Source organism: Trichoderma evansii (genome assembly GCF_050947405.1).
Source record: "Trichoderma evansii strain SZMC 28006 chromosome Unknown GGI43scaffold_12, whole genome shotgun sequence".
In the NCBI taxonomy this organism is placed as follows: domain Eukaryota; kingdom Fungi; phylum Ascomycota; class Sordariomycetes; order Hypocreales; family Hypocreaceae; genus Trichoderma; species Trichoderma evansii.
Window position 1 is genome coordinate 98,790 of NW_028145194.1, and position 16,638 is coordinate 115,427.

Here is a 16,638-nt window from a genome sequence, read left to right on the forward strand (position 1 = left end):
GCCATCATGGTGGTCCTTGTTACTCTGTCTTGGCATTGTTCCTTGCGCTAGCTTCTGCCGTCATGATCAATGCTCGGGGAGCATCTTCTTTGGGCATGTATAGCTCGACAAACTGGAGACACTCTGCTGCGTTGAAGGTAGGATCTGTCAGGAGACTGTCAAGCTCGTCCTTGGTCTTGACGGCAAACTTCTTGGCAGTCTTGGATCCGCCAAAGACGTCAACCAGAGCCTTAAAGTCCCAGTTTGCAATGTCGTTGTACTCGGCTTCCATACCGTGAATGAATCGCTCAATGGTAAAGCCATCGTTGCAGATGACAAAGCTAAAAAAGAAAGAGTCAGTTATACTGGGCAGCTAGCAATTGGGTATTTCTATATAGATACTCACATGATAGGCTTCAGCTTAAGACGAATCATTGTGCTCAATTCTTGGGCGGTGAGTTGGAATGAACCGTCACCAACGAAGAGAATAGTTCTGCGGTCGGCGTTGTCATCGGCAGCTGCAAGAACAGCTCCTTGGCAGGCACCGACGGACCAACCAATGCTTCCCCAAAGGACCTGAGAAAGTGCAGTAACGCCCTTGGGGAATTTAGTATCCCAGATACCAAAGTTGGCCGTTCCAGTCTCGGTAATGACAATGTCGTTCTCTTTCAGGAATTCTCCAACGCGTGGCCAGAAGAAGGCCTGTGTAATGGTGGGTGAGCTATCTCGGTTCGTGGCAACTTCATTCTCGACGACTGGTGCTGGTTGGGCATTGATCTCAGATGCATTGATCTGCTTAATCACTCCTCGCAGCACACCCCTCATCTGGACACCCGGATATGTCGAGTATTTGACAATACAGTGATCGCTGTGGAGATCGATCGTGTTCAGCTGTGATGTACGGTAAGAGAAACCGGCAGTGTTGAAATCGCTCTGTAAGAGAAAGAGAAGTCAGATATTTAGCAAAAAGCAGGAGACAAACAGCATCAGAAGTGTGCACATACCTTGAGGGCACCGATTGTCAAGATCAGATCAGAAGATTCAACCATGTCCTTAACTTGAGGTGGGTGTGAGCCGTCACCGGCATAGACACCACCATATGTTGGGTGCTCTTCGTTAACAGCACCTTTACCCATGGGAGTGACAAAGACAGGGAGGTTTGTCTTTTCGATGAGATCGTGAACCTCGTCGAGGACACGGTGACGAATGGCGCAAGCATCGACAAGAATGACTGGGTTCTTTGCAGCACGGAGGTACTTGAGAACAACATCGACGACGTAAGCTTCGCTCTCGGGATCATTTGGAGGCTCCGACAAGTCAATTGGCACCTTGAGTCTGGCACCTTCTACCTTGGCCTGGACCATGTCGGTAGGAAGCATGATGTAGACGGGTCGAGAACGAATGAAGCAAACTCGGAGTGCATGGTCGATCTGAGTAGCGATTTCGGCAGGGTTGGTGAGCTTGGCAACTTCGCAGGAGATTTGGGCGCTCATGTTGGCGAAGATGTTGAAATCACCGTTTCCGAGAGTGTGGTGGAGGAGCATGCCGTTTCGCTGCGAAATAGTGGAAGGGCAACCGACAATGTGGACGACTGGGACGTGTTCCGAAAAGGCGCCTGCAACGCCATTGATGGCTGAGAGCTCTCCCACACCAAAAGTGGTGATGAGAGCTCCCATATTCTTGACACGAGCATAGCCGTCAGCAGCGTAAGCTGGAAGAGGGGTTACACCAGTTAGCAAATAATGTTCCTATATGGATGGATATGTAGATACTAGACAGATGGCTACTACACCATCATATCATATTAAATCAAAACGAAACAAATGGAATTGAAGCTCACCAGCATTGAGTTCGTTCACGCTGCCAACCCATCTCAGGCCACATTCTGGCAGATAGTCCAGGGCAAGAAGATTGTAGTCGCCTGGAAGACCGTGGAGGGAGCGAATGCCGATTTCATGGAGACGTCGAAAGAGATATTCGGCAACGTCCATGGGCTGCTCGAGGTTCTGCACCCTGATGTTGATGCTGGCCATGATTGAACAATGGGCGGGACTTCTTTTTTGTTGTTGCGTATTATGGCTTATAGGTGGTGTTGCGGTAATGTATCAAAAGGAGGGGCAGATAATGATGACGATGCCGCTCCTCTCAAAGGATTCAAATAAAAAGGCAAGTTGTAGGTGGAATGGAATCTATACAGTATTCCTAGGGGAATTATTGTCTGTGGGTATAAGAGAGACAAAGCAGGATCATCCCAACAGCGACCATGACGATATATATTTTCCGTCGCTGCTCGCCGCGCCCATTCAAAACACCCAGACGAGGCTTCTCACTGGCCCTGAAGCTGTCCCAGAACTGCAATCGGCATCGAACGCCATAAAAAAAAGACCCCACCACACGCGCACGTTTTGCTCGTGCCATCGGCAAGCATGAGCTGACCTTCAGACGCAGCTCTGTGGTGATAGTGATGTAATCGAGCAGCAGGCCCGCGATAAGGCCATTTACAGTTGGCCCATGCAGGCGCTAGTGCCGCCGCCAGTCGCCTAATGGACAGCTGCAGGGCCTAGGGGGGAGAATTTCTCGACATCTAGATCCATCGGAACCTACTCGGCAGGCGCCCGGTCAATTACAGCCCGTTAGTCGAGGGACTGGGCGCCGGGCTCGTTTTGTCGGGCGGGCCTGTTTCAACCACCGATCAGATCACGGTACTTCGCATACTTTGGTGATGCAGAATAGTGGAATTGATAAGTTGACAGGCTTCGATAGGCCAAACCCGTCCCAGGCATTGAGTAAAGAGTTTTCTTCCAAACACGGTGGCATGCTTTGCCCTTGATGGCTCTCACCACCGGGCCATGCGCGCACACACTAACAAGCCTGCATGATAACGCATCCCGCCCTCGTACCATGCCCAACACGACATCTCATCTGTCTATTTTGCCCCTATTCCCAACGCTTTTCGAAAATAACGCCGTCGGTATATGCTGTCAATGAATTGAGTTGAATCGACCTCGCTCACAATCGTACACTGCTGCATGCACTTGCTGCAGACTCTGCCTCCTTTCTTGTCATCGTTTCGTCCCGTCTAATCATAATCGTACACACGCCGTCTATCAAAAAAATATGGCCACATCTCCATCAATCTCAATCGCAGCGGCCGTCCTTCCAGCCCGTCCTCCAGCGCTCGTCCCAGCGTGAACAGTCAAACTGGGGCTTGCCCAGCTTCTTGTTCACGTCGTTGTGCGCGCGGCAGAGCCACTGCGAGAACTCGTCGCGGGAATTCACCTGGGGTTTCTGCTTGGACATGTAGCCCTGAAAGTCTTCGGCGCAGACCCAGCATGGGTACAGCTTAGAGAAGAGCCCGACAAAGCTCAACAGATCGGATCGCTGCGTCTGCGAGGGCGTCTCCGGGTACGAGGCCGCGATGGAATGGAGAAGCGTCCAGGTGCTCCGTCCAAGAGCCTCGACGTCTGGCGGACAGTCGGCTGGAGGGCCCGAGGCGACAGCCGTCGTGGATACGGCTCTGCTGCCGGTAACTGTGTCTTTCTTGGTCTGGTCCTTGGCCTGCGTGGCCCATGCCGCAAATGAGGTGCAGCTTCGGCATCTGTAGAGACAGGGTTACGCTTTGTTAATGCCAGACTCGATCCATCTGTCAAACTCTACTACTCCACGTTCGAGCAAGCAGAGACGCAGTCAGAAAATAGGGCACTTACGGCTTGCCATCTTTGCCCAGCACTACTCCCTTGGGAAACTTCTTGGGCTGCTGGTCGGTGGCATCAGAACCAGCCGAGGGCGCCGAAGTTGGCAGCGCCGTTGTGGCGTCACGAAGTGCAGCCTCAGCCATTGTCTAGAAGTTCCCTCTCACACTATAACAACGCTCTTCGTAAGCCCGTATAAGCATCAACCGGCTGCAAACAAAAACTCGTAAAAAGAATGGCTGAAAGATGGAATAGAGATCTATAAAAATGGCCACACTAAACACTAGTAGATACAATGAATGTCATTTGTCAGCCCATGCCCTTGAAGGCTTTCGCTAGCTCCGGGACACTTTTTTTCTTATCGATATGCCCCTCCAACCAAAGCCATGGCGCTAACAGCCCCACGTTCTAATTCGGGATATCGTCTGAGCTATGATGACAGCTTCTTTTCGTTCGCTATCTTGGCCAAGCATTTTACGTACTGAAGACGGCGCAAAGCAGATAATCCCTCCAATTGAACTCACTCTCACAGATACAAGTACCTATATATCATACATTAAATGTCATCTACCACAGCAACTACCACCACAACGCATTAGCTCTCCACAATCATGTCATCAGCTTCCAGTCCCGTCCCAGTCCTGCTGCTCAAGACGAAATCCAGCCCGACCGACGCATACGAAGAGCTCTTTTCAAAAGCACCCAACAACAGCAACAGCCCCTCCTTCGAACCAACATTCGTACCAGTCCTACAACACAAGTTTGACGACGCCGGGGTAGACAAGCTCCGAAACTTGCTCCGCCAGAAGCGCATCGGCACGAGTCCAGATTGCGAATTCGGCGGACTTATATTTACTTCCCAGAGGGCAGTGGAAGCTTTTGCGCATGTCGTTCGTGAAGATGAAGCCGCAAAAGGTGAGTCTGACTCCCATTCATCACTACCATTACCAGACGAGTTCTAACTTAGGGCTTTCCTTTCACAGATTCCCCCGAATGGCCTCATCTGCAACACATCCCCATCTACAGCGTAGGCCCCGCCACCACCCGCGCCCTCACAGCCGTCTCCCAACAACCCCCCCTCCAAATCTTCGGCAGCCACACGGGCAACGGCGACGCCCTCGCGCATTTCATCCTCGAACACTACGCCGAGTGGTACGCCAAAGACGGTCGTTCCAGCCTGCCCCCGCTGCTCTTCCTCGTCGGCGAGCAGCGCAGGGACATCATCCCACGCACTTTGATGGACCCTTCTCTCCCCGACAACAAAAGAATTCCTGTCGTCGAGGAAGTTGTCTACGGCACCGGAGAGATGGAATCGTTCCCGCAGGACTTCGCGACTATCCTGGATAAGACGAAGTCAAGCTCTTCTCGGTGGGTAATTGTGTTTTCGCCGACAGGCTGCGACAGCATGCTCCGTGGCCTCAGCCTACTAGATGCCTCCACGGGTAAATTTGTGCCTGGAAAACGAGACGACCGGACGTTTGTGGCCACGATCGGCCCTACGACTAGGAGCCACCTGGTCAAGAATTTCGACTTTGAGCCTGACGTCTGCGCTGAGACCCCGACACCAGAAGGGCTGCTGGAGGGAATAGTAGCTTTTAGAGATAAAAGACAGTAAGAATCTATATGAAAAGATATAATTCGAGCAAGAGGAGGAATTAAAAGTCTGAGAAAAGCCAATGCTGGACATGGCACACTTGATTATAGCACTATAACATTGTAAGAGTAGACGTTAGAGAGGCATAGATGGTGGGGAATAGCGCTCATTCAATTTGATTTCTGGGTATCATAGTATAAATCGTCTGTCTGTCTAAGCATCAAGCATTGTTATTACCCTTTCCCACCACCCTCTGGCCATTATCAGCATCCTATGCCTTTCGCTTTCTCTGTGTCTCACTCAGCATCGCATCCGACATGAATTCTGGCATGGTATATACATGGATTTGACGTAGATCCTATGATATGAAGCGCTCCCTCAATATATTTGGTTCCGTCGATTCATTGTTTTTGCATTGTGCGCTAATTCCGCTTTGAAAAAATGAAAAGTCATCCGAATATAAATAAGATGGAGCGAAAAAGAAGAGTTCCGAGAGGTGTAGAAAGATCATCCAGCTCCTTCAAAATTAGGTTTTCCCTCTCCAGAGCCGTAAATCAGATAGATCAGATATCATTAAAAAGAAGCCGCTCTCTTCCTTCATGCGCCAATCACCCAAAGCTCAACGCCTATGACGCTAAACTTGGGCCCAGCGTCGCTAAGCGGTTCGTTTCCGAAAGTCTCACAAGTTGCGCTGTGTCCCACATCGAGCGAGTCGTCCAGCCACAGGCCGTAATGCCCACCCCCAGACCCAATGCTCAAGAACCCTGTCTCGCAGTTGATGTAGAAGTCGTTGAGGCCGCTGTATGGAAACGCCTTGAAGCGAATTCCAGGCGTGGTATCTATCGATCTTGGTGTCGAAGCCCCAGATCGTGGTGGAGGGGCAAGCGTTGTGCTGCGCGTCAAATGCGTCGTATCGGCCGATGGTGGCAGCGGAAGGGATGTCAGTGTCGAGGCACGCCACAGGAAACACTCTCCATTGCCAAAATAGGATGGAGCCGGATGAGGATACTCGGAGAGATAGCCACCAAATGTCTGTTGTGATGAGTTTTCATCAGCAATCATTCTTCAAGGTACGATGAACGGACAGATTAAGTCCTCCAAAAACAAACAACGTAGGGAACGCCTCTGTCAACTTCAGCTGCCAGCTTCTAAAAACTTACCCCGCCCTCTTGATCTTTCACAACCAGCACAAAGCCCACCCTCATGCCCTCATACTGCCTGCACCTCTGATACAAAGTCGCCAAGCTCGTGCCGTGTTGCTCAATGCTATACACCAAGCGCCAGTCTTCAGTGATGCGCAGCCGCTCCGGCACCATAGTTCGAATCTCCTCCGCCACCACCGTCGTCAGTAGTCTCGATCCGATGGGCGTGCTGTCCTTGTAGCCGTGGAGCACAACCGGATCCAGAGGCGGAGGACGGAAGGGACTTAGTGTGCGAAGCATAGGTGTGTAGACATCGTTGATGCCATCTTTCATGGTCGCCGCGCGGTGAGGCTTGTTATCATCGTCTTCGTCAAGATGGCTAGGGACGTGTGTCTCCTCTGTCGACCAGCGCCGCATCAAACTCCACATTGTTGCCAAATTTGACGTTCGATTTCTAACGTTGGAGCTTTTCTGTGAAGCCGCTTTTCGAATAAGTGTAAGTATATATATATAGCTTGCCCTTTGATTGCAATGCAGCACTCCTATGGTAGTACTGGTGGTGGTATTAAAAAATTGGTACTTGGTTTGTGGTGGTATGGGGGGAAACACAAAGCTTCCGCACTCTATTTAGCGGTCCAAATGTTATGACGTATCCAAAGAAGAGACCCGCCAGCGGTGGGATAAATGCTGGACGGCCATGGAAAGGGAAGAAGAAAAAGGGAGAAGTCGATCTAGTGCTGCCCAGGACGTTGATGCAGGTCAGAGTCCAAGACACGGATGTTGCATGTACCTGCGTAAAAGGTGCCTGGGCCGGTTGTGCTGGATTGAGTGATGACCGAGCTTGGTGGTGGCTGGAAGACGTGAAAACAGACCACTAAAATGTTAACAAGTTGACGGATGACGGCGCTGTCTCTGCTGCAGTGGGACCTGCCAGAAGGAGCAAGGTCTGCGCTAGCGATAGAACCTCGTGCTGCTAAAAATATACCAGCGCCTCCAAAGGCAGAGGCCGTGTATACAAACATTGGTGTTCAATTTGCATCAATCCTTGTTTTCAACACGTGATGAAACATTAGCTGAACACTGCTTCGTAGCGTATAAGCATATCTATCGAGTAGCAGGGATGCTTGAGTCTATTTGTCTCGATGCAGTACAAACAATTCGTCTCGCGCTGTCAGTACCTCGATACAAACTCCAGTCAGAACGATTCCGCAAACGTACATACAACGCAATATGCTCGTCACTTCCATTGCATCACTCTCATCAAAGCAATATTGACTGCATGCATGTATTGAACCAGAATACGTAGGCCACTTATATATATATACTAAAACAGGAAAAAACAAGAAAAAGTAGAGGCACCCGAAGCCAGTGTATTTATTCATTTCATATCTCGTCCCATTCCTCCGCCTTCTCGGCTTAGCCAAGATATATAATTCCCTTCTTTGCCAGTCTCATTGCTCTATATCCTCCAAAAAATGCTTCCGCTTTAATTCAGTTTCTCAACGCATCTCGGCAACGTCTTTCAGCCATATGCTCCATCAAGCTCCCTATTTTTTCTTGCTTTACCGCATAATCTCTTGGTAAATCAGCTGCTTCAGTTGCTCTTTGCTCAGGGTATCTTTGTGCTTGTCGAAATCGAAAAATTCCTCCGGGATCGGAGGCGCAGTGGGCTCATCATCAGGGTCGTGGTAGGGCTCGAGGTATGGGTGCTTGAGGGCTTCCTCCACCGTGATTCGCTTCACGGGGTTGAATGCGAGCAGCTTCTCCAGGAGGTCGAGTGCCAGATCAGAGGTCTTGGGGAACAAGGTACGGAATGGCACCTTCTTCTTGAAAGGCAGCGAACGGATGTATTCTCGTGCTCGTCGAGACTTGATGCCATAGTAATCCTCCATGGTTGGTGTACCAAGCACATCCAGAATCAGGGTCAGCTGGTGGTGGTCTAGAAGAGGCTTTGCGTTAGCACATTATTCGTTTTTGTCAAGTCTTCAACTAGAAGCATCCATCTTCTTCCCATATGGACGGTGGCAGTGAATCGGTACTTACAATCTTTGCCAGGGAACAAAGGCTTGCCGCTGAGCATTTCAGCCAGGATACAGCCAACGGACCAAACGTCAATGGCCTTGGTATACTCCTTAAATGTCAACATAATCTCGGGTGCACGGTACCATCGCGTAGCGACATATTCCGTCATGAAGCCCGAGTTATCCTCCTGAGAGGCGGCAGATCTGGCCAGACCGAAATCGCACACTTTCAGATCGCAGTTGGCATTTAACAGCAGGTTGGAGGGCTTGAGATCTCGGTGCAGAACATTGGCCGAGTGCATGGCCTTGAGAGCACGCAGTGTCTGGTAGATGAAGTACTGGCAGTGGTCGTCGGATAGATCCTGGGTACGGATAACTCTGTGCATATCTGTCTCCATGAGTTCCTACGTGAAAGTTGATGGTGAGCACAGGTACCAAACAAAATGGGGAGAAGAAAAACAGCAAACAGAAGCTTGCAGCGACTTCTGGAGCCCCAAAGGGATAAATACCTGAATGAGGTAGACCTCGTTAAAGCTATCATAGGTTCGAGGCTTCTGGATGTCGAGAATGGAGATGATGTTTTCGTGGTTGAAATAGCGCAGCAGCTTCATCTCTCGCAGGGTTCTCAGACAGAACATGGAGTGGTCGAAGGGGGTAATCTTCTTGATGGCAACCTTTTGTCCTGACGGCTTGTGAATTGCGGAGCTGTCCAAGTCAAATCGCTGTTAGAAACGGAACATGCCAGCTACACCAGAAGATGGGAATCGGCCGAGAACTTACCAAACAACACCGTAGGCTCCTTCACCGACTACATCCTGAATGTCATACTGCTCGCTGACATTGAAGGAGATCTTGCGCGACGCTGACGCATTGGGGGCGTTCGACCGAGACATGGTGATCGGGCTGGCGACTTGGGCCTAAATCCGCTGTCGTTGTGGTTTGTGGTTGAAAAGAGGTGAGGGCGATTCCGAACGTTCGCTTGCAGAAACGCTCGTGCTTTCCGAAGAGCTCGAAAAGAAGCGGCGAACAGGAAACGAAAGACGCAAAGCACACCAGAGTTCAAGAAAAGGGTGACAAAGGCCTCTCTCGGTGGGCTGTCTGTTTATAGATTCTCGTCGATGCCCGCAGGCTAATGTGCGGGTAGCGGTCGATGGCCCAGGCAATCTAAAGCGCAACTCCACTCAGCAAACTAATGCGGTCAGTTGAGGACTTTCGCATCGACGACGTGAATCGTGTGATGCAGCTACTAACAGGACGGAGGAGCTTGACGCGGCGAAAAGTTGTTGTTGGAGAAACAATCCAGTCCGCGAAATGAGTGAGATTTTGGGGAGCTATAAGAGCGGCTCTCTGGTTCTGTATAAAGCGATATTGTATGGAACTCTCGGTGTGTTGAGCCAAAAAGCTGCTTGGCTGCGGGGTCGAAGGTGCGTGCTGGGCCAAGTGGGGGGATGGTGGAAGGTCTTTGTATTCAAGCTCCCTCAGCTGAGTGGTGGTCAGTATTATGTACTAAACACAACTCGTGCCACCAGCTGCTCGTATACGGCAGAGGGCAGAGGGCAATAATTCAGGAGGGCCGGCGGGGACGAACTAGGAGGCTTCTCCAGGCCAGGGGAGTTTTGACGGCCCTGAACAAAGGGAAACAAACGGAAGAGCTGGACGTCTCTGGACCTCAAGGCTTCTTCCCTGTCTGTTGAGCCTTTAGAGATGGTGATGCTGGAATGGCAAGGTAGGCAGAAGAGAGAGAGTTACAGGTTCGTACGGCGGGGATCCGCTCGGGGGACCCCTTGCAACCTGACCTGTGACAACCTGCCGATCCTGGCAGACCAGACTGAGCGGCGGCAGTGGTGCTAGGGCTCTTTTTACAGGCGACTGGCTCTATTCAGACGTCCAGAAGCTCAACAAGGGACCAGAGAGACGATGATGCTTGAAGAAGGTTTGGTATGCGGCGAGGGGATGGACGACGGGGAAATGCCGTAGGGTCCTTGCCTTGCCTCTAGTGCAACATGCCTTATTGATCTTTTGTTGAAACGAAACCCCGTGTACAACGACGCCGGATTGGGCCGCTGAAGAAATGCAGCCGTCTATCTAGCTGCAGCTCACCTTGGGAACGGTTGGTTGAGGGTTTGCGCGAGGCAACAGGAGAAAGGATGAAGTAGGGAGCTATATTAGCTCTTTAATAAAAGTACAGACCAATAGTCGTCTGCCATTGACTGCTGCAAATGAATAGACACAATTGTAAATACTTAAATAAAAACATATGCTACAATACAATCAACTGAAGCTGCGCGCTCACGTCCTCCATCTCTCTCGATCCCTCAGAAGCCGATCCCCCCAAGCATCTCGCAAATATAGAGTCAAGCTCTAGGCCCAGAACCTTGCGACCTATTCCTCGCCCCGTCCCTTAACACTGAACCTCAGTAATAGCGCCGCCCACTAGCGAACTAGAGCCCGCTAAAGCGTTCCATAGCGCAGGAGGCTCGGGTGGGACTTGGGGAGGGTCATGGCCCAGGGGCGTTTGAGCCATCTTACAGGCTGAGAGGCGCAAGCCAGCGGTCCAATGGTGCTTCAAATCGAGGCCCTCGACACTCAGCACCGTCACAATCGCGCGTGCATGCATGGCTTCGGTATTTGTTCATGCTCATGCTGCGAGATAATAGTATCATACAGTGCGCTATATATCTCGCTAGGCACGCACGCAGTAAAACAAAACATTTCTCAGTGCATTCGTTTATCGTTGCTACTCCAGAACTACCGGATGCCAAGCCACCGCCAGACAAACCTTCTCCCAAGCCAAACAGCTGTCCCCTACGTTTCACCTTCTTTTCCCTTCCCACTATCCGAGCCTCAAAGTTCGCCTCTCGCCGTCCAGGTCCTCCAACACTGTGCCAAGCGCCTAATCGCCATTCCCATTGGCCCGTCAAGCGTCCCCCCTCGCCTGTTTCATCACAAAAATCCGCTCCCCACCCTGCGCCGCAAATCACAAGGAGAAGGAGGGGCCGCCGCCCAACCTCAAACGTGGACGTTAGAAGTCCTTCTCCAAGCGTCGTTTCAAAGTTCGGAGAGCTTGGTTGTGCTCCCGGGCCTTTTTATGTCTCTTTTCGGCATGCTCGCTTGTGATGCTCTACCGTGAAATGGCCATCACAGGGCAGAAATCTAAGCTGGCAGTAGCAAAAAAAGGAAACTATAGCCTGCTGAATCGCTTCACCGGATTACTAGTGCCTCAAAGAAACAAAAGAGTCCCTTGCTAGTACTATTACGCCCGCAGCGAATGTGACGAAAACGAGCCGCACATGCCTTAGCGTTGCTGTGATGCCAATGCCCATGCCTCCATCACAAGCTTTCCAGCTGCCCTCTAGAGCTTCGCATTGGTCGTCAAATAGTGGTATTCGAAAGATGGAGTAGCGCAACCAGCTGTCAAAACACGCCACCGCTCTGCCCCATGCCCTGAATGCTCCGAAGAGTGATTGCAGCTCTAACGACCGATCAACGGGTCCATATCGCCGTCTTCCATGTACAGTACTGGAGCCTCAGAACATGTCAAAATTGGAGATAATGACATCAGGGTAACCCGGATAAAGGTTTAAAATTCGTCAATGCTTCGTTTTTTTTTTTTTCATTGCTATTTTTTAAAATATTGCTTGTATAGTACTATAAAGCCACAAGTCCATCTCCTCACTCCTATCCTCATTTTTTACTCCAGACCAGCCACCATGTAAATCCTCATCACTACCCTAGTCTATACAATTATAATTGCAACTACCATAATACATCCTCATTAGTGCAGGCACTCCTCAACATTACTGCACAACCTAGATTAATATTCATATTAGTATTGCATTTCTTAAGGGAGATATATGGTTAGGGTACCAGTCAACATACCTTTTCTCGCAGTGTGCCAAGCCACTGGGCCGCACTCACTCCCTGATCCGCTCGGTCCTCCACGAGCAGCGTCTGTGCCCACAGCTTGAGAGACGGCTCGCCATCTTCCCGTACGATGTACAAGTGAGGCACCGTGATGCTTCCCACTCCAAGGGCGCGGTGGTCCCGGCTCTTCTGGATCACAGCTCGGACACGCTCGTTGAAGTCGTTCTCAAGCTCGGGAACTCGTCCCTTGCCAACGTGGACCTGGGTACGGTCCTCTACGCCAAAGACATCGGCAATCAGCTGAGGAACTGTGTCGCGACCAACCCACAAGAACTGGACTTGGCCATCGTCAATCAGGTAGAGACCGTATGATACTAATCTCTCTGAAGAAAGGTTATGCGCAGGAGGAAGCGTAATCTGGCCAGTGGTCTCATCGGGCACACCAGCATTGTCAGGCATGTCGTGAAGAGAGTAAAGCTTGGGGTAGATGTATCGGATTAACAGCGGAAGAGGGAGCGTGGAGAGAAGACACAGGGCAGCTGATCTGATATCAGAAGGAATCTGTGTTGACTTTCGTAGACCGACATTCTTTGTGAGGCCGAGGAACAGGAGAGGAAGTGCGCGGAGGTTGGCAGGGAACTGCAGGCCTCCGCCCATGCTGCCACCAGCCAGCTCCTTTTTGAAGGTCTGGAGAAGCTCGGTAACCTTGGCCGACAGAGCATCCCGAGCTGCGTCAAGGCCGCTGCTGAGCGCTCTTTCAACAGCCTTGTGGCTGAAGTAGGTTGTAATGGCAGACTGGTCTGCAGATGCATACAGATCTGACAGGTTTGTCGTCGTGGGCAAGGCGAGGGTCAACACTCGGATACGACGCTCACCGTTGCATGTTGTGTGTAGTACGGCTGCTTGGAGGCACACCACGTTCTTAGTGAGATTCTCATCAATGGCAACTTCAACAACATAGGCCTGGTCACGGGGGAAAGCAGGGAATGCGCAAAGATCCGAACTGCGGTTGAAAAAGTTTCCGTAGAAGGCGTTCATGCGCAGACCCGTAGTCGCACGAACTCGAAGAACGGCTTCCAGTCCGATTTCAGACGACAAGTAATCGCTAAACTCGGAGGCAAACTTCAGCGCATCTTCCGGCCGTGAGGCGTGCCAGCCAGGGTAGAACCAAGTCTGGCCACCAGTGTATCTCGGCAGGTTGCTCAGCGATGCCACATCTTGGTACTGGGACGAGAACAAAAACATGTCGATGGAAACCTGGTTCTTGGAGCACTCGACGGCAAAGCTCTTGTAGAAACTGTTTGAAGTTTGCAGGAGACTGCTCTCCTTGGAAGTTCCCAAAAGCTTCTTGTCCTCCCTCATATCCAGCTTTCCGACACCGATGTTGGGCAGGGAGGCGGTAAGGACGACAATTTTACCACCAAGAGCAGAAATGAGCTTGTGTCCCGCACGAAGGGCGGATCCCATGCACGAACCGTTGCTCTGGTTGTTCTGGAACATATCCGGCAGCTTCTGGAGGAATTTCTCGATGCTCTGGCGGCTCTCGGTCAGGGGAACCAAGAGGTCATGGGGCACCGGCAGGAAAGGCTCATCAAGGTCGCTAACCACCAGCATGCTAGTCTCGCCATTCTCATCCGAGTCCTTGGGGATGGAGAAGTAGTGAAGGCTAGAGTCAACCGCAAGGAAACCAAGACGAGTTCGGCGATCGGCATTGGGTATCCTGTTCAAGCTGTCGAGAATGGTTCGAGCGCTCGTGGCCAGGAGACCGTTGGAAACAGCGGCGTAGCTAACGTCGAAGCAGAACAGGTACACCAGAGGCTGGGGTGGTCGGACCATGTACTCCTGAGGGGCAACAAACTCGACAACGGCGTGGTTGAGTTCGTGGCGTCGCCATCGGTCGGCAGCTTGCTGGGCCGCAACATCCCAATCAAAGGCCTGAGGCACATCGTTGCTCAGGTTGCACATGTTGCACCTCCAGCGGTGGCCATGGTCCAAAAAGGTGACAAAAGGGTTGATATATGTCCTACATCTTCGGCAACGAGAAATGACCTGATCTTGGACAACTGGAATTTGGTCCTCGTCATCGTGGAGAGCTCCGTACGGCTGAATTATCAGTGCAAATGGCAGCTTAGACTTCTTGAGCAGCGAGTTGGATGTGGGGATGGCATTAATCGTGGAGCGGATGTATCGCGAAGGGCAGTTGGCATCTGGCGAGTCGGTCACGCTAGTCTGTTCGCGAAAAGCAAAGAAACGCTGGTTAGTTAAAGCCGCGCGTATCAGTAAAATATATCATAGTCACTCACATTTTGCGGAAGGATAATTGGAGGAGGGGGGAGATCCAGCTCCGTGGCGTTGAATGGCGCAGTCAAGAGATCCGTAGGATACAGCTGGTTGAGGACAGCAGGTCTGGCTGCCTGGGCCATCTGAGGCTGTTGAGGCTGGCTGCCCATCTGCATGCCGGCCATGCCCTGGGTGATACCAGCAACACCAGGAGCAGGTCCTTGACCTCCCGGCGGCTGGTAGCCCTGATCCGGAGCCTGATAGCCGCCATAGGCGGGCTGCGATGGCGCGACGGGTTGCTGCCCGCCATAACCGGCCTGGGGATACTGATATCCAGGAGCCGCAGGGCCGCCGGCGACGGGCTGGGGCTCGGCCTGGGGGTATGATCCGTATTGAGCGGCACCGCCTTGAATTGGTGCGCCGGCGAATGGCTGTCCGCCTGGTACCTGGCCACCTGCTAGAGCATTGGCTCCTGTGCCGACCTCGAAAGCTTGCGCCGCATATCCTCGCTTCTTCTTCTTGCCTCCAGCAGCTCCCTCCTGGTGCGCTGGGGCGGCTTGGCCATCGTATGGCTGCTCCTGTGCTTGATCAAGCGGTTGGCCGTAGCCATCGTTGGGCGGCGCCGACATGATGATATTGGGCCGACAGAGGGCGTCGCTGCGTGCGCGGCTGAAGGGAAAGGATGTTGATATAGGTCAGATCGGGTCGGTGGGGGGGTTCTCAACAAAGAGAGCTCTCTACCTTGGAGCTCGGGCGAGGGAATGAAGAGGGCCGAGTTGAAGTCCGACAATCGAAATATGGGGGAGTTCGACGTCGAAGCCAGCCGGCCGAGGGGATTGATAGGCTGGAGATGGAAGAAGTTTCGTTCGTCGTGGGCAGAGCCAGCTGTCACTGCTGGTCCAGTACCTCGATATTCAGTAGTGTGTCCTCTTTGGATCAACAAGTTATTACGCAGTAGACACCGCCTCTACGCCACACCGAGAGGGGCGCTGTGGCTGGGTAGGGAGGCTTTTGCGGCAGCTTAGCACAGCTCTGGAACACGGACAATGTTGCAGGTACCGTTTTATAGCTTGGCAAAAACATGACAATTTTAACAAGTGTTCATTAAGAAGCAGATCCTATTTCAGAGACTATTGTTGAGACACGTAGCCGCATACCTGATTGGCGCATTACAACTGCAGCCAGGAACAGAGTTGAGGCCACGATGCCAATACATCGCATTGTTGTTTAGCTGGCATGCTCGGCTAAGCCACATTACTAACTCAGGCTCCCCAATAGCTGAAAGTCAAAACTGCACGCTCTGCAACACACAGTTGTTTGTGTTTAGGCAACATGGTCATTTCGAATGATGGAGTCGTTTTTGTAGAAACTCGAGTACGAGCACGGGCGAGATGCGACAAATGCTTCGTTTATAAAACCTGTTCTATATACAAAGTAAATTTCATTCATTGTGGTGAGCACTGAGTCAGGCCCCAGGGTAGGTAGAAATAATAGCACCACATACGGAGTAGCAAGAGTCGAACGCTGCGCGGGATTCGGCAAGCGAAATGAAACTAGAGCCCCTGTTGAATCATCTTTAGGACGCTGCTGGCTGCGGGGATTGCGCTCCATCGAACGGGATTGATTAAACGACTGGCTGCCTGATTGCCGGTATAGATTTACTCCGAGTTCAACATGTGCGTTGATGGCCGTCTTGGTTGACCGCATGTGTTTTGTAGAGCGTGATCTTGATACACCTCTGCGAGTACTTACATATTAGGTGACCACTTACTTGTATCATAGAGTCTCAATCTCACCCTCAGGCCACTCCCTCAGGGGATCGATCCTGTCGTGTCTCTAGACAGCCTTGCATGGTCATTGACGCAGAATCCTTCAAAGACCATTAACACAATATAAAAGAAAAGAGGAATAGCCAGTCCATCAAGCCAGCCCAGGCCCTGGATAGCAATAAATAGACGGCATGCAGTAATACTGACGAGCACATACAAATACCCCGTAGGCATTCGCCCACTGAACCCACCGCCACGCCCACAGCGCATTAGCGCTTCTCCAGAGCCCACTAAAAC

General features: G+C 51.6%; 6 protein-coding genes across 6 annotated transcripts; 1 reads left to right on the plus strand and 5 right to left on the minus strand.

Moving 5' to 3' along the window:
• Positions 1-19: 19 nt before the first annotated feature.
• On the minus strand, positions 20-2,012 carry GGI43DRAFT_384440 (thiamine diphosphate-binding protein; the record flags this gene model as incomplete). The annotated part of the gene is made up of 4 exons (XM_083203524.1): positions 20-320; positions 386-912; positions 984-1,690; positions 1,820-2,012. The coding sequence occupies 4 exons, from the start codon at positions 2,010-2,012 to the stop codon at positions 20-22; spliced, it is 1,728 nt and encodes a 575-aa protein (XP_083059713.1).
• Positions 2,013-2,999: 987 nt separating this feature from the next.
• GGI43DRAFT_67239 (flavin-linked sulfhydryl oxidase) lies at positions 3,000-3,960 on the minus strand. The gene is made up of 2 exons (XM_083210132.1): positions 3,687-3,960; positions 3,000-3,577 (listed from the first exon to the last, which is right to left on the minus strand). The coding sequence occupies exons 1-2, from the start codon at positions 3,815-3,817 to the stop codon at positions 3,118-3,120; spliced, it is 591 nt and encodes a 196-aa protein (XP_083059714.1). The 5' UTR covers positions 3,818-3,960; the 3' UTR covers positions 3,000-3,117.
• A 102-nt stretch (positions 3,961-4,062) lies between these two features.
• GGI43DRAFT_406892 (uroporphyrinogen-III synthase HEM4) lies at positions 4,063-5,413 on the plus strand. Its single transcript, XM_083206176.1, has 2 exons — positions 4,063-4,586; positions 4,655-5,413. Exons 1-2 carry the CDS (start codon positions 4,283-4,285, stop codon positions 5,284-5,286), a joined length of 936 nt encoding a protein of 311 aa, XP_083059715.1. The 5' UTR covers positions 4,063-4,282; the 3' UTR covers positions 5,287-5,413.
• Positions 5,414-7,475, minus strand: GGI43DRAFT_406895 (oxidative stress response protein Oxr1). The gene is made up of 2 exons (XM_083206177.1): positions 6,426-7,475; positions 5,414-6,297 (listed from the first exon to the last, which is right to left on the minus strand). Exons 1-2 carry the CDS (start codon positions 6,834-6,836, stop codon positions 5,863-5,865), a joined length of 846 nt encoding a protein of 281 aa, XP_083059716.1. The 5' UTR covers positions 6,837-7,475; the 3' UTR covers positions 5,414-5,862.
• A 404-nt stretch (positions 7,476-7,879) lies between these two features.
• On the minus strand, positions 7,880-9,598 carry GGI43DRAFT_67374 (mitogen activated protein kinase). The gene is made up of 4 exons (XM_083210134.1): positions 9,209-9,598; positions 8,938-9,133; positions 8,451-8,832; positions 7,880-8,346 (listed from the first exon to the last, which is right to left on the minus strand). The coding sequence occupies exons 1-4, from the start codon at positions 9,319-9,321 to the stop codon at positions 7,970-7,972; spliced, it is 1,068 nt and encodes a 355-aa protein (XP_083059717.1). The 5' UTR covers positions 9,322-9,598; the 3' UTR covers positions 7,880-7,969.
• A 2,301-nt stretch (positions 9,599-11,899) lies between these two features.
• Positions 11,900-15,750, minus strand: GGI43DRAFT_67458 (COPII subunit SEC24). Its single transcript, XM_083210136.1, has 3 exons — positions 14,596-15,750; positions 12,296-14,521; positions 11,900-12,237 (listed from the first exon to the last, which is right to left on the minus strand). Exons 1-2 carry the CDS (start codon positions 15,199-15,201, stop codon positions 12,299-12,301), a joined length of 2,829 nt encoding a protein of 942 aa, XP_083059718.1. The 5' UTR covers positions 15,202-15,750; the 3' UTR covers positions 11,900-12,237; positions 12,296-12,298.
• Between the last annotated feature and the right edge of the window lie 888 nt (positions 15,751-16,638).